The sequence below is a fragment of the Nuphar pumila genome, chromosome 1, assembly GCF_984573655.1.
Source record: "Nuphar pumila chromosome 1, dmNupPumi1.hap1.1, whole genome shotgun sequence".
In the NCBI taxonomy this organism is placed as follows: domain Eukaryota; kingdom Viridiplantae; phylum Streptophyta; class Magnoliopsida; order Nymphaeales; family Nymphaeaceae; genus Nuphar; species Nuphar pumila.
The window spans coordinates 58,576-73,274 of record NC_143249.1 but is presented as its reverse complement, the minus strand read 5'-3'; the positions used below and the strand labels follow the sequence as shown (position 1 = coordinate 73,274).

Sequence of the window (14,699 nt, the reverse complement as noted above, 5' to 3'; positions counted from 1 at the left end):
CTCTCTCTCCTCTCCTTTGTAAGTGTGTTTGGTGTTTGCCCTTTGTGGCACAATGTATCTTGTCCATTAGAGACAACTTGCTTAGTGTTTGTGCTTTCTTGTACTCACTTTGTGACATTATTCTTGGCACTTTTATTTCATTATACATTTGTGGTTGTGCCCTTGATGTAACTTAAAATATGTTTTGTTGCTTTCATATGGCTCATTCGTGGAGAGTGCATAAATTGTGAGACTTGGTTTATTGCATAAGCCAAGTTTGGCCAAGTGAAGGTTAAGTATTGTGGGACTTCAATAAAACTTCTAAACTTTTCCAATTGGTCAAACAATTCATCTTCTGGCTGGCATTAGTCAACTCAACATTCATGGCTATAGGAGTTTGGGCAGACTTGTAATCAAGAATATTGAATCTGATGAGCAAATCAATAACATATTTATGTTGTGTCAGAATCAAAGCATTCTCACTGTGATCTACTTCCACACCAAAAAGGTATCTTAACATGCCTAAATCTTTCATATGAATTTTGCTGCTCAACATGTCTTTTAGCCTTTGTATTCAGTTGCTTCTTGTGATCACTCTATCATCAACATAAACAAGAATAGCAGTGACATGTAGCCAATCATAATGAACAAAGAGTGAATAATCACATTGGCTCCGGATGAAACCCAAGGACCTAACAATTGCACTGAAGGTCTCAAACCATGCCTAGGAAGCCTGCTTAAGACCATAAATGGCCTTATTCAAATGAAGAATTGTGGAATAGATGTCTCCTTATGGATATCCCGAAGGATGCTCCATGTAGACTTCTTTATGTAGAACCCAATGTAGGAAATAATTCTTTACATCTATTGGACTCAACTACCAGTTATACGCAGATGTTAATAAGAGGACAACTTTGATGGTTCTCATTCAGAGACAACAGGACTAAATGCTTCATCAAAATCTAACCCATATTCTTGGGTATATCCTATTGCCACTAGATGGATTTTGGATCTTTCAATATTACATCCATGTTATATTTCTAATAGACAGATAGGAATTGGAACATTTTCTTTGATTTTTCCTTTTTTTATCTTATTTATCATTTATCAACGGAAGTCAATTCCATTGGTAGGCCTTATACTTTATTTTATATGTTCATCGATAACCAACAACATTCAGATTAGAACGAGGCACAACTTCCCATGTATCACTCATGGAGTGTTGATATGTCCCCATTCATAGTGTTAAACCACTTAGGGACATTAGTTGCTTGTGCATAGAATCTACGCTCCTTTTGATCATCTAATGTTGCAAATATTTGACAAAATCAACAGTAAATGATCATAGCTTACCCATCATTGTAAAGGGACTCTTGACTTTCTGAGCTGCCCAGAGGTTGAATTATCATCTGCATGAATATGTCCATCAGTTGCATCGCTATGTTGTCCACTCATCTGTATGTTTAATCCTTGTTCTGGATCAGCTCTCATGCATAGTTGGCAAACTTGTGACTCGGGCTCGGATCGGACCCCTACTGGGTCACCGAGTCAGCGGGTTGACTCGGAGAGAGTCAGGACTCTATATTTTATAGTGTAAGCACATGAATAAGACATGAAAATAACTAAACTTCAAGCTAATATGTCAATAAATAAGTTACAAAAACATATAATTATACATGATTATTAACTTCTTTCATTGAACAATATCAGATTCTTCATAAGAAGTGACTTTATATAAGAATTGTGCATTAAAATAATAAAATACATGATAAAAATTTTATTTAATGGGTTGGATCGGCAGTCCTGAATCATGACCCAGTTGGGGTCCGATCTGGGTCGTCTCGGGAATCTTTGCCAACTATGCTCTCAAGTGCTCTTCTAACTGAATATTGGACTGCTCTCTTAACGACATCTTTAATGCTGAATCCGATTGACTACCAGATTGCACACTAGGCAGCATTGTAACCGACCTGCGCCTATGATATACCTTAGGATAGAACATGAATGGACCTGTTGGCTGAATATTTTCAACAGCTCTGACATCATTGGTGTTATGATATTCATTGGCATGTACACCAGTTTGTGGTGGACTGCTGTCATGAGGCATTTGATCATGCTGCTGTATACCACCATTAACAACCAGTTTTGCATCTTGTTGTATAACTAAACTGGTAGGCCAGAAAGTGGCTATAGGAAGCTCGGCATCATCACAATGCTGATCAAATTCAAATACATGGAATGTAACATGCTAGGAGATAACTATTTTTTGTGTGATCGGATTATAGCACCTATATCCTTTATAATCATAGCCATAACCCACAAACTTGCAAACTTGCACTTTTGGAGCAAACTTATTATGCATGGATAAAGCACCTGGTGTCAAAAGCTCTCAAAAGAGAGTAATCTGGATGTTGTTCAAACAATATGAAAAAGGGTGAATTGCCACCCAAATAACTAAGAGGCATCTGGTTAATCAACTATACCGCAGCATGTAATGCCTCTATCCATAGGCCCATTCTTATTTTTTATTCAATCATTAAAGTGAGCAGTCTCAGTGATGTGCTGATGTTCTTTTTCAGCAACACCATTCTGCTGAGAGGTTCATGGGCAAGATAACTCACTCTTTATGTTGTTATCACTTATGTAGAGAATGCATCGAACATATTCACCACCACCATCACTATAGAAACGAAGGATTTTTCTAGAAAACTGTGTTTCTATGTATGATTTGAAACTTTAGAATATGGGTAAAACCTGGACTTTAGTTTTCAAGAAAAATATCTAAGTGTGCCTAGTCAAATCACCAATGAAGATAAGATATTACTTGGATTTAGAAAGAGAAATTATTGGGGTTGGCCTCACACATCAGAAAAAATTAACTCAAAAGGAAATGAAGTTTTTTTATTAGAAATTCCAAGAGGTAATTCAGGAATCTTTACATATACAACATGAAGAACATAGAAAAGACATTTTTGCTGACTTATTCCATAAGGGAATAAGACCTTTATTACATAAGATCTCAATAAAAGACGAATTACAATAATCAAGACGCTTATATCACAACTCAGCATCTCCACTAGAACGGTCCACATTTGATACTAACAATGAAAGACAATTGTTGACACCTTTGAGAGATTTATTCAAGACATATAGACCTCTATACATTTTTCCTTCAGCGAGGTTCCACTTCGTGTGAATGTCCTTCACAGAAACAGATGACGGAGAAAAGGAAACGTGAGTGGGTGATTGGGTAAATAAAAAGAATCAGAACGAGTAGGAATGGTAGCAGTTCCTATGTGGGTGATTGGATGAAACTTTTCATCAACAGTAACAATTCTACCACTACTATGATAGGGAACAAGGTTAGTCAACTTACTCGAGTCTCTTGTCACATGATGAGTTGCACCCAAATCAATAAACCATGAATCATGAGCAGACGGCTAAGCATTAGAAGATGCTGTCCATGCTGAAACATTTGGGGCAACGCCCATGGAGCACCAGAAGAGCTACCTTGTAGTCCCATTTGATCAAAAGTGGTAGACAAAGCATCTAAATCTTGGGACTGACCGCAACATAAGGTGTGGAAGCCAAAGAGGGAGCACAGCCAAGATTATAGGCAACATTGTTGCTTGGTCAGGGACTGATTGCCTGGAGCAAAGTAACGAAATCGGGCCAGATACGGGACCGTAGATGGCGATATGCTGGAGCATACCTTCAGTAACAGTTCGAGCAAGTGTGCCCACGTTTCCCACACGTCTGGCAAGTAACATTATGGTGATTTCCATTACTTGAATTCGGTGTAGGAAGAATATCAGCAACTCTATTATCAAGATTCTCAAGCCCACGCCCCTGTCCATGTGAGTCATTGGCGGCAATCATGACCTCATGTCGGGGTTGTTGAGTCTCCTCTTTCTTGAGTGAAATCTGAAACATGGCTTCGAGCTCAAGCAACATGGATCTCAGTTTATCAAAAATTGGTAGAGTCTGACCCATGTACATCGCCATAAACATATTATACTCAACCCCTAGGCCCCTTAGGGTTTGAGAACAAACATTTGCAACCGATATTAGGCTACCATTCATAGCAAGTTGATCTACGACGTATTTGAATTTATTCAAAAATTCAATAGCATTAAATTTACCTCTCTTTAGAGCCCCAAATTCAGACTTGAGATGATAAACTTTGGGTGTGAAAATCTGCTCGAACCATTGGTGTAAGATCATACACAAATTGTGTGCGAAAACACTAGTAGGTATGTGAAGGAGCACCTGCCTCGAGAGAGACACTGGAATGAATGTGCCCATTGCTCGATCATTCTTACACTATGAAACATATTTTGGATTCTTGACTAGGTGGCTGATTCTGCAGCACCACCTTTATCCTCATCCTTTGTCAGGACCCGATTCCTAGAGGAATCGGTGTTGCCGTTCTGGCCTTGCAAAGTGCGGATCAGAACTCCAAAAGAATCCCCACCTGCACGGCTAGGGTTGGGTTGGTCTTGAGGTCGTCGCTTTTTATATGACCACTCATGAAAACTCTCTTTCTGATATATGCACCAACTCAAAATTATCTTATGTTTCAACCTTTGTTTGAACTTCTTTAAAAATTAAAAGTATTGGAACTTTAGACTCAAAAAATCCTCAAAATTTCTTAGTTCCAAAAGGTTGATAAATATTTTTCTCACCAAAAGGTTGCACCATGCAAGATCTTCAGTCTGGGAAGCGAATTGGGCAAGGCCATAGGAGAAGAGATCTTTAATACATGAATTTTTTATCTATCCTTTATTCCAAGTCTTTTTGTAATCATGTTTAAGAAAAAATATTGAAATTTGGCATAAGAGACTTGGACATCCTAGCATTTCAAAGATATATCTTTTTCTTTTTTGGAGACTTATTGGAATGAAAAAGAAATTACTTGTAAAGATTGTATTTTTGGAAAAATGAAATCTATAGTGTTTCCTTATAGAACCTTTGTTTTAAAGAGACCTTTTGAGTTGGTGCACTCGGCTGTAATGGGACCCTTTCCGGTCACATCAAAGGGTGGTTACTCGTATTATATTGTTTTTATTGATGACTTTACAAGATATGCATGGGTGTAATTAATTTTAAATCGAATGTATTCTCTCTTTAAAAAAAATCACATGATGATTAAAAATCAATTTCAAAGTGATATTTCAATTCTTAGATCCGACTCGGGAGGTGAATATGTCAAATGATTTTCAAGATTATTTGAGAAAAAATGAGATTTGTCACCAAAGATCATGTCCTAGAACTCCTCAACAAAATGGGTTAGCGGCTATGTCACAGGGACTCTTCAACTAGGTGCCGCACCCACGTCGCATCCGCACCTGCACCCAATGCGGTCAACCTGGCCCTAGGTGCAGTCAACGCACCTAGGATCATTTATGTCCAACTTTTGGACTTTATATATATATATATATATATATATATAATTTTTTATATTTTTGCAGCACCCTTGCACCCAAATTTTTTTAAAGTGCCGCACCCTTGCACCCGCACCCATGTGACATAGGTTAGCGGGAAAAAAAAGCATACAATGGAAACTGCTAGAACCCCACTTATTTCTTAAAATGTTAAGAAATTTTAGGTTGAAGCCATTTTGACATCAACCTACTTGATAAATAGAATGCCTTCCTCTTCCTTGCAAAATGTTTCTCCATTTGAAAAATTATTTAAAATGTCACCCGATTTCAAAAGACTGTATTTTTTGTTGTAAGTGCTTTGTGATTTCCCTCAAAAGGGATAAGTTATCGCCAAAGTCCATTGAATGTGTATTCATGGGATATGGTAAGAATAAGGGTATCGATGTTTTGACTCTAAAAACGACAAACTTTATGTGTCCAAAGATGTAACCAATCTTGGGAAATGAAAATGGATTCAATAAAGATAATAATAAAGAAGTAGACTATGCTTTCTTGTTTGATCTCTTGCTTGTGAGGTCAATTGTGATGATCCTTTAGATAATAATGATCTTGTTGAAAATCACAATAGTGGTTCTTTGAAATTGTCTTCTATTAATAACCACTTAGTAGAAAATCATTCTCAAAATATTGAAGTTTATGCCCAGCGGATACATGGATACCAAACATGTGCTTTTAAAAAATATTCTCAAGACCTTTTAATAAATGAAACACCTAGTCAAGATGTGTCTTTAGAGAATACCACACTTAGGAAATCTCATGAAACTCCCCATCAACCAAATCGATTTGCGTCCTATGAAACTTTCTCACCAAACTATAAGACATGCCTATTAGCTATTCATTCCTATTATGAACCCTCTCATTATAATGAAGCCAAAGATAGTCTTCATTGGGTTGAACCTATGAATGTAAAGGTTGTAGGTGGGTGTTTAAAGTTAAGAATAAAAGTGATAGAACTCTGGAAAGATACAAGGCTAGATTAGTTATCAAAAGTTACTCACAAGAATAGGAAATTGATTACGAATAAACTCTGCCACCTGTAGCTCGGATGACTAGTATTAGAACTCTCATAATTGTTGTATCCATTTAAAAATGGCCTATTTACCAATTAGATAAAAAATTTGTTTTCCTTAATGGTGATCTTAGTGAAGAAGTATACATGGATTATCTGTCGAGATTTAATATTGAAAAGAGAAAAATTTTAAATCTAAGAAAGGCGTTATATGGTCTTAAGCAAGCCCCTAAGGCTTGGTATGACATATTTAGTAATGTTATGATAAGTTTGGGTTTTCGATCTTGTTATACTAACATTGCTCTCCTTGTTAAGAATACAGGTACAGATATCGTGATATTGTTATTGCATGTAGATGATATGATAATTACAAGAATTGATAAAAAGAGAGTTAATCAAATTAAAAATATTTAAAAAAAAATTGATATGTCTGTTTTGGGTTTTCGGAGATATTTTTAGGTATTGAAGTCGCCTATTCTGTCACAAATAAAACTGGCAACTGACATTTGTGCTAAGTCAGAGATTTCAAATGATAAGAAGGTAGAGACTCCTGAAGTTGTCAATGCAAAGTTAAGGCTTGAAGATGGGACATTGCTAGAAGATCTCACACCATATAGACAACTGATTGAATCTTTCACATACCTGTCCATTACCAAACCTGACATAGCCCATGGAGTCAGTCATTTCCAACATGCTCCAACCACTGTGCACATGAGTGCAGCACCACTATGGATCATTAGATATATTAATAATTCAATAAGCAAAGGGCTTTTCTTATCCTCATCCTCTACTCTAGATTTACTTATATTGATGTTATTGGGGAGGGAATCCTAATAGCAGGATATCAACCACTGGTTTCTGTGTGTTTCTAGGTGACTTTAATTTTTTGGAGGTACAACAAACAATAGGTCTCATTATCTTCTACTGAAACTGAATATCAGACGATGACTATGACAAGAATGGAACTTGTAAGGTTAAGGAACATTTTTAAAGACATGAGAATTGTCATCTCAAAATCATCGAAGATGTGTTGCAACAATAAAAGTGTAATCTACATTGTTAGCAATCAGACCTTCCATGAACGTACAAAGCATATAGAAATTGACTATCGTTATTTTTGTGATGAATATTTACTTGGAACTATCAAACTGTCATATGTCACCTCTGAATACAAACTTGCAAATTTGTTCACCAAAGCTCTTTCTACACCCCGGTTCATTTTTCTTCTAAACAAACTTTCGGTGATGCCACCATAAGTTTGAGGGAGAGTGTTAAAATATATATCTATAGAGTTATATACATATATATATATATATACATATTTCTGATTATGCAATTTGTATTTCCCATCAAGGGCATTTTCATCTTTTTCCTTAAAGGTATTGTTCATTAGGAACAGTTTTTTTGCACATTAATTTTTTATTTTTTTTTTCTTTTAGAATTAGAGCATGGGCTCTATGGTCTTTTGACCATAGAGTCGTTGAGGGCTACCCAACGGTCATAAATTTGACCACTGGGGGCTCCCAGTGATTCTATTGGCAGCTCCCCAATGGCCTCTTCATGTGTATATATAGGAGTGTTTGCCCCCTTTTGTTTTCAATGCTTTTGCTTAAGCATTTCATCAATAAAGCCTATATTTTTTATATTTTGTTCTCTTGTTATAGCCATTGTCGGCTTTTATATTGTCCCATAGTGGACTTGTGCATGAGCACTTTGTGTGTATGATCTTGTAAGCCCTTAGAGGCCCTTGTTTTGTGTTTCTTCATATTTAATTACAATAGCTGCCTGCAACTATGAACTGCACTTGAGTACCAACCTAACGTTGCTATAATTATTGACAGTTATTTTGTTTCTCTAATGTGTCACTAGTTGCTCCGATCATGGAAAGGAGACTAACTTGTGAAATTATCTTGAACCAGGAAGAACATTTGAGTCGATAACCAGCCAAGACTCATTTACGCCCACTGAGTGTTGAATGTGAGACCCAGTTGACCCATCATGTATTATAGTCCAACTCCAACCTGAGCCAATTGATCCCACAGCAAGTCTTTTTCTTCTCCAGAACTTGCCTACACGGACAAGGCCTTAACTCAATATGGATTCAAGTTGATGAGTCCCCAACAGGCACCTCCACTAATGAGAGGCCATCAAAATATTAAATCTGGATCAGCTCTCACTTTCCTCCACAATGCTTGGAATGTTTGCAGTGGAACAACTAAGATCAACGAGTCCAATATCTGTCCTTCTAAGTAGTTTCAAGAATTTAAATCCCACCATTAACACAGTTACATGGATGGAAGTCAAACATATACTCTAGATGGAATTCCTCTTCTTCTGCTAAAACTCATCAATCTGTTCTCAATACAATATGGGTAACATCTGTTTAACTAGAGCAGCTTTAAAAACATGGGTGAAGGACAATAAGCTAAAAGAAACTTGCATGGAACAAGTACCCAAAAAAAGTTCGAGAGAAATTCTATAAAAAAGATGACGGCTGAAAAGTTGAAATATAAGTCAATAATGACCTGTTATTAAGCGCACCGTCTTTATTGTAATGCTGGGCTCCCACAAGCTTTTTTCCAGGGTCTTGCAGTTGTTGCCTCAATGAAACTGAATAAACTAGGGCAGACCGAAAACGACCAGTAATTATAGGAACTGAAGCAGGAATGTGAAATACTTACAGCTAGAAATAATAGAAGATTACCATCCCCAGAATTCAGGCCAATCAAGAGGTCATGGCCATCCTTTGCTTCGGAGTCAAAAGCATGGCATACTGGATTGGAGTTTCCGAAATGAATGGCTTTAATAGGATCCTGCGTCAAAGAATTTGTCGGCAAACTAACATTACATTATAATATAAGCACTATTCGGTATTCCACCACAAAGCTGTGGCAAAATCCTAGGGTTTGGATTAGCTGGACAAAGACAAATCACCTTGTCATGCGAATTGTAGTCACTGATAAAAAGAGTATCCCCAACATTGAATATAAGATATGTGCCTTTCCCATCGTAGTTTGAACAAACTGGACCATTAGGCGTCGTTCCAGAGGCACCGTGAGCTACCAAAGATCCCATCCTGCTATTCCCAGATGCAGTTTTACTGGCACCGTTACCACCTACGAAACTCAAAGCCCGGCTTCCATTTCCACCACCTAACAACCTTGCCGCCAACCTGACTCCACTGCTGCTAGTCAGACTAGATGGTGGTGGAGCAAGCTGAGGAGCAGGCTTATCCTTAAGATGAGCAAGAGTCACCTGAGTCGTGGAAATGTAGAGAAAACTGAACAAGGTCATCCATCACTAGATAATAATCGATTTGAAAGAGGCGAAACTGAACAACGAAAAGCAGTTCTGAGAACGAAGAAAAAAATCTAAAGAACAGAAAAAATGTCGATAAATCGGAGCAGCAAAAGGACGAACGGAACCATTAGATCGATCGATCGAGCAACGGACCTGGGCTACCGCTTTCCCGTGGGTATAGTGAAGAAGCCCCGCAGGATGGGTCTTCTCGTAGAGAAGCTTGTAACGCCCTTCCGGAGTCTTGAAATAGGTCTTCAGACCTGGAGATTGCGCGTTGGTCGAAGACATCCTGTTCATCCAACCAACCGCCTTCTCTTCTCGGGTCCTTAGGAGAGATCACAGTACGTGAAATTCCAGCCGCCTCGATATCCTCTGTTTTTTTTTTATGAAACTCAATATCCTTCTTCTCGATCGCGAAATTGAGAGTCTAACTCACCGTCGACGCAACCTATCTGTTAGCTGAACATGGAAAGAGGCACCTCTATACAGCATTTACCTCAACGGCATACTGACCGAACCGAGGGATGGGAAACGAGAGGAGAAGCTTGCTGCCCCGCTCAACTCAGTGCGCTCATACGACATATGGGGTGTGCCGTCATATGTCGTTCACAGCCATTGGATCAGACGGATTGTGAACCTAAAAAGAAAAAAGAAAATGCGTCAAATGGCGTCCGCCGCTTCTCCTTATTGTTCGGCGCACTCTTAGGGAACGTTTGATGGCTTGTCCAGGGACGAAATGAACAAAAAAAACGGAACAGAACATTGGTTCTGTTCGTTCCGTAACAACTATTCAAGTCCAACGTTTGTTTGGACCGAACTCAAATGCTATGTTTCAAATGTCCGTTGTTTGATGGCATGTGCGGACAACTTGGACAGTCATGGACAATGGGTCAAATTACTTCATTTTGGATCGTATGACTCGATCCGTCCACCATTTTACATGTTTTAACAAGTTTATTATGTTTTTTTGCCACGATATAGATCCAATTGTGAAATTATATCTAAAATCATGAATTTTTGCTCTTAATATGGATTTGAAATTGGATTTTTGCCCCAAATATCGATCTCGAATGGAATTTTTGCCCCGAAATATGGATTTTTGCTCTAAATAAGAAGCTCAAATTGGATTTTTGCCTCGAATATGGATCTCGAATTCGATATTTGCCCTGAATATGTATTTTTGCCTCGAATATGGATCTCAAATTGGATTTTTGCCCCCAAATATAAATTTCAAATTGGATTTTTGCCCTAAATAAGAATTTCTAATTGGATTTTGCCCTGAATATAGATATCAAATTGGTTTTTGCCCCGAATATGATTTTCAATTTGGTTTATAGCAGCACAAGATTGTCATCAACAACATTTAGTCTTCATGCGGGTGGTGGAAGAAAACACATGTATTCATGTGTTTGCCCCACATAGACTGATGCATACAAACCCCCAATTTTTTTATGGAAAGTAGTTAACTATGTCATATTAAAATATTAAAAATCTATAAGGCTAGACAAGAAAATCAGCCAAATGAAAATTATCTCTATCAAAAGCTTGGTACATCTTAACAATTGATAATGTTTAGAACAAGTAAATTTTTTATTTAAGAACTTAAACCTTGTGTTGGTAATATATGCTAGAACTTTATCTTCGTCTTTTGTGCCAATAGTTGCAGCAAGAATGATGAACGGAATAGCAACATCTTTATCTTCTTCATCGATCAAAATCATTCCTACACCCCAGTTGCTTTTACCACCACGCTCTTAGCTAACTTTGAGTCAGCAGAACTATCAGTATGTCGACAAACCAGAACCTTCCCTCTAACCTTAGAATTGTTCAATGAGCTCTCTAAGCAAAAGTTGCAGCAGATTAAGCTAAGTGAATATGAGATACTTTCATAATTTGAGACAAATGAGCAAGCATTAAGCTCTCTTGGTATCGCATTTTTCAAGTCACATCGACTGGTAAGGAGTGAAGTAACCCGCAAATGCATATGAAGAAGACATGATCATTGCAGAGACTCAATCTCAATCCCCATGCTGCTGAAATGGAAGCCATTACTTGTCATTGAACGTGGTCTAATGAACATATTTATAAGTTAACAATTATGTAAAATTATAAGATCAATCCTTCACATCATTCAAAGAATGAGTTGATGCATTTCAATCCAAGTTGACTACTGGATTCCAAAGTCAATCAGTCAGTTTATATCATATGTAAAACCCAAACATTTCTACAAAGGAAGCCAAATAGTACAGATAATGTACATGATCTATGAGACAGGACAATTTAGATTCCTACTAGACATCATTGTTTTCCCCATAGAACGCTAATCTAATACAAAAGTCAAAAAAAAAAAGAATGACATTATAACAATCACAATGATATTGTGCACCAAAATATATTTTGTTTATGAAACTTGCTTCACTATCTACTGCTATTTTATAAGAACAATATGTTCATAGTGACTGCCACAAACATAGATGAAGAGTCCAATTCAATATCTTATTTTGTGTATCCAAAATATAGACATGTCCAATATGTAAAAGTAAAAAATATGAGAAGAAAAAAGGCAGCTTCTCAACAATCGTACAAGATTGCATTATAAATGAGATGCCAAACAGAGCCCTTCCTAGAGACAAACAATTGTAGAAAAGCAACACCCTACCATTGAGATGGACAAAAAGTGCATTTTAAGATGCTTCCCGTAGACAATTAATTGCAAAAGAATAATAGGGTATTAAACCTATGATCCAAAGAAGCTAATTATGATTGCATCAACCTAAACAAAATAGACATACATTTTGGCCATGTTCAGTCATTAGTCTGCCATATTATTCACAGTTTGACACAATAAACATCAAAAAATTATCCAGTTCCCAATATGCAGCATAAAAATTGATGCAACAGTATAACAAAAGAAAGCATTCAAGAGAATTTTTGAAAACCAAGTTCACAACTAACCATGTAAATGGTCTTCCGGCGACCCCAATGGCATCAACTCATAGACTAGAAGGCATTGATCCCCATCAGCACAATAACCAATCAAATTGATAAGGTTAGGATGGTGCAAAAGTCTAAGCATCAGGACCTCCACCAAAAGTTCTTTGTTACCTTACATGCCATTTCTGTCAAATTGCTTCATAACAACCACCTGCAACGTTCATGAATACAGGGATAACATCCACAAATCGACTCAAAAAGTAGCCTATCATCACTACTCCATAACTTACAAACTGTTAGAAGAACAAAATTGATACAGGTAGTGAGTGAAAACAGGAAAAATGATTGATGTTCTCTGAAAAAATAGTGGGCTCAAATATGTTGCACAATGCATTTTTTATTCACCCCTACCGTACCTTGAGTTTATTTTCGTTACACAAAAACTATTAGATGAATTTCAGAACACACGATGAGTTCAGATTTAAACAATCGAACTTGTCCAGTCTCTAACCGGCACATCCTTTCCACGCTCATTCTTCACAGGGTTCACATCTTCCTCCTTGGATCCAAAACAAGGGAAGCAACCCATCCTCAAATCCTCAAAGTAAAAATAAAAGAAACTACGAGCCCCCAACAATTTTACCCACAAATAAAGCAACACCTAGATCATAAAATCACATAATACCCACAAGGATTCCACCTTTTCTTTAAAAGGGTTTCGTCCCCACCCTTCGCTAAATATCAAAAACTCAACTTTTCTTTTGCTTCTTCTCACCCCTTATGTCTAGTTACCACAATCTGCTTTACATCCATTTTCCAAAGAAGAAGTCAGAATTCCATTGTTGCCAACCCTGCTTCAGAGTGTCGAGATGAAGGGGGTGGAGCTCGAAGAGGGCATCGAAGGAGAGGCGTAACGAAGCACTGACAACAACCCCGCTTCAGAGTCGAGGCACGCCCGTTGATAAGATTTTGTTCCCCTCGTCTCTGATACTTTTGTAATAGGGGGGAGGGTGGGACAAAAAGAACATATGTATAACAAGGCGGCGAACGCGCGGAACGTTGTCTGTCGTGTCCAACGTTTGTTGAAAAATGTTGTTCCCAATGAGATTTTCATCTGAATCACGCTGGGAACAACACATCAAACATACTCTTAGAGACTTAGCATTACCACACCATCTGACCTCTCCTTGTATTATGCATACTTTTATGGAAAACTCACATACCTATCGTTTGGTGTGGTGCCAAGTTCAAAGCTTGTTGACAACTTATTCATTATAGAGTTTGTGCATGGCTCCCAGTTGTTCAATAAGTTGCCTTTATGGTTTTTCCTTCTAGTTTGTGTCTAATTGGACATCGTAGAGATTTGGGAAATGGGTACAAAAGGTACGTTAAGAATGGGATTAAGTTCGACATGTTCTTGATTTATTCTCTTTTTTAGGGAAGACATGTTCTTGATTTATTCTCTTAGTGTAATAATGCATACAATGGGAGTTTGGAGTAGGAATGTCAATGAAAAAAAATGGTTCAATTTCGTGAAAACACTATTCAATTATAATATGATGCAGGATATGGTTTTGATTGTTTGCTACCGAATCTGAAAAGTACCCAAATTTGATTATATGTAAAAAAAAACAGATTTGGTATGAGTTTTTCAACATCTGAATTCGTTTAGCCATCATCTGATTAGATAGGCATTTTGGCCACATCCCAACAGTTTACATCCCTAGTTTGGAATATGCAAGCCAAGTGTTCATTGTGTTTGAGAGGACAGGCTTCTCATGAAATGCCATACTGGCAAGACAATTATTGCACACGAACGGGGATCAATATGGTAAGCAATTTTAGTATGCCATCAAATTCAATTTTCATGATATGAAAAAATTAATGACATGATTCTTGAATGCGAGAATGACTTTAAAATAGATCAATACATCAAAACTTACGTCAGAACATGTTAGGGCAGGGTAACCACTCATGTTAGACTAGCAAAAGATATTAGATGCATGATATATTGTGTGGTTAGTATAGACAGT

At 37.4% G+C, this 14,699-nt stretch overlaps 1 protein-coding gene across 3 annotated transcripts in view; it reads right to left on the bottom strand.

Annotated features, from left to right (window-relative positions):
• The window catches only part of LOC149847612 (uncharacterized), a 192,921-nt gene extending 179,307 nt beyond the window's left edge, over positions 1 to 13,614 (bottom strand). For 2 of the 3 annotated variants that reach the window (XR_016433196.1, XM_090006984.1), the window contains exons 1-6: positions 12,688 to 13,614; positions 11,341 to 11,762; positions 9,886 to 10,369; positions 9,367 to 9,687; positions 9,137 to 9,245; positions 8,958 to 9,051 (exon numbers count right to left, since the gene is read on the bottom strand). Coding sequence is in view for 2 of the 3 variants with exons in the window: in XM_090006984.1 (XP_089863110.1) it covers positions 8,958 to 9,051; positions 9,137 to 9,245; positions 9,367 to 9,687; positions 9,886 to 10,029 (668 nt within the window). In the remaining variant the exon portion in view is untranslated. The remainder of the gene's footprint in view (positions 1 to 8,957; positions 9,052 to 9,136; positions 9,246 to 9,366; positions 9,688 to 9,885; positions 10,370 to 11,340; positions 11,763 to 12,687) is intronic. The other variant, XM_090016206.1, reaches the window with a different exon arrangement.
• Positions 13,615 to 14,699: the final 1,085 nt, after the last annotated feature.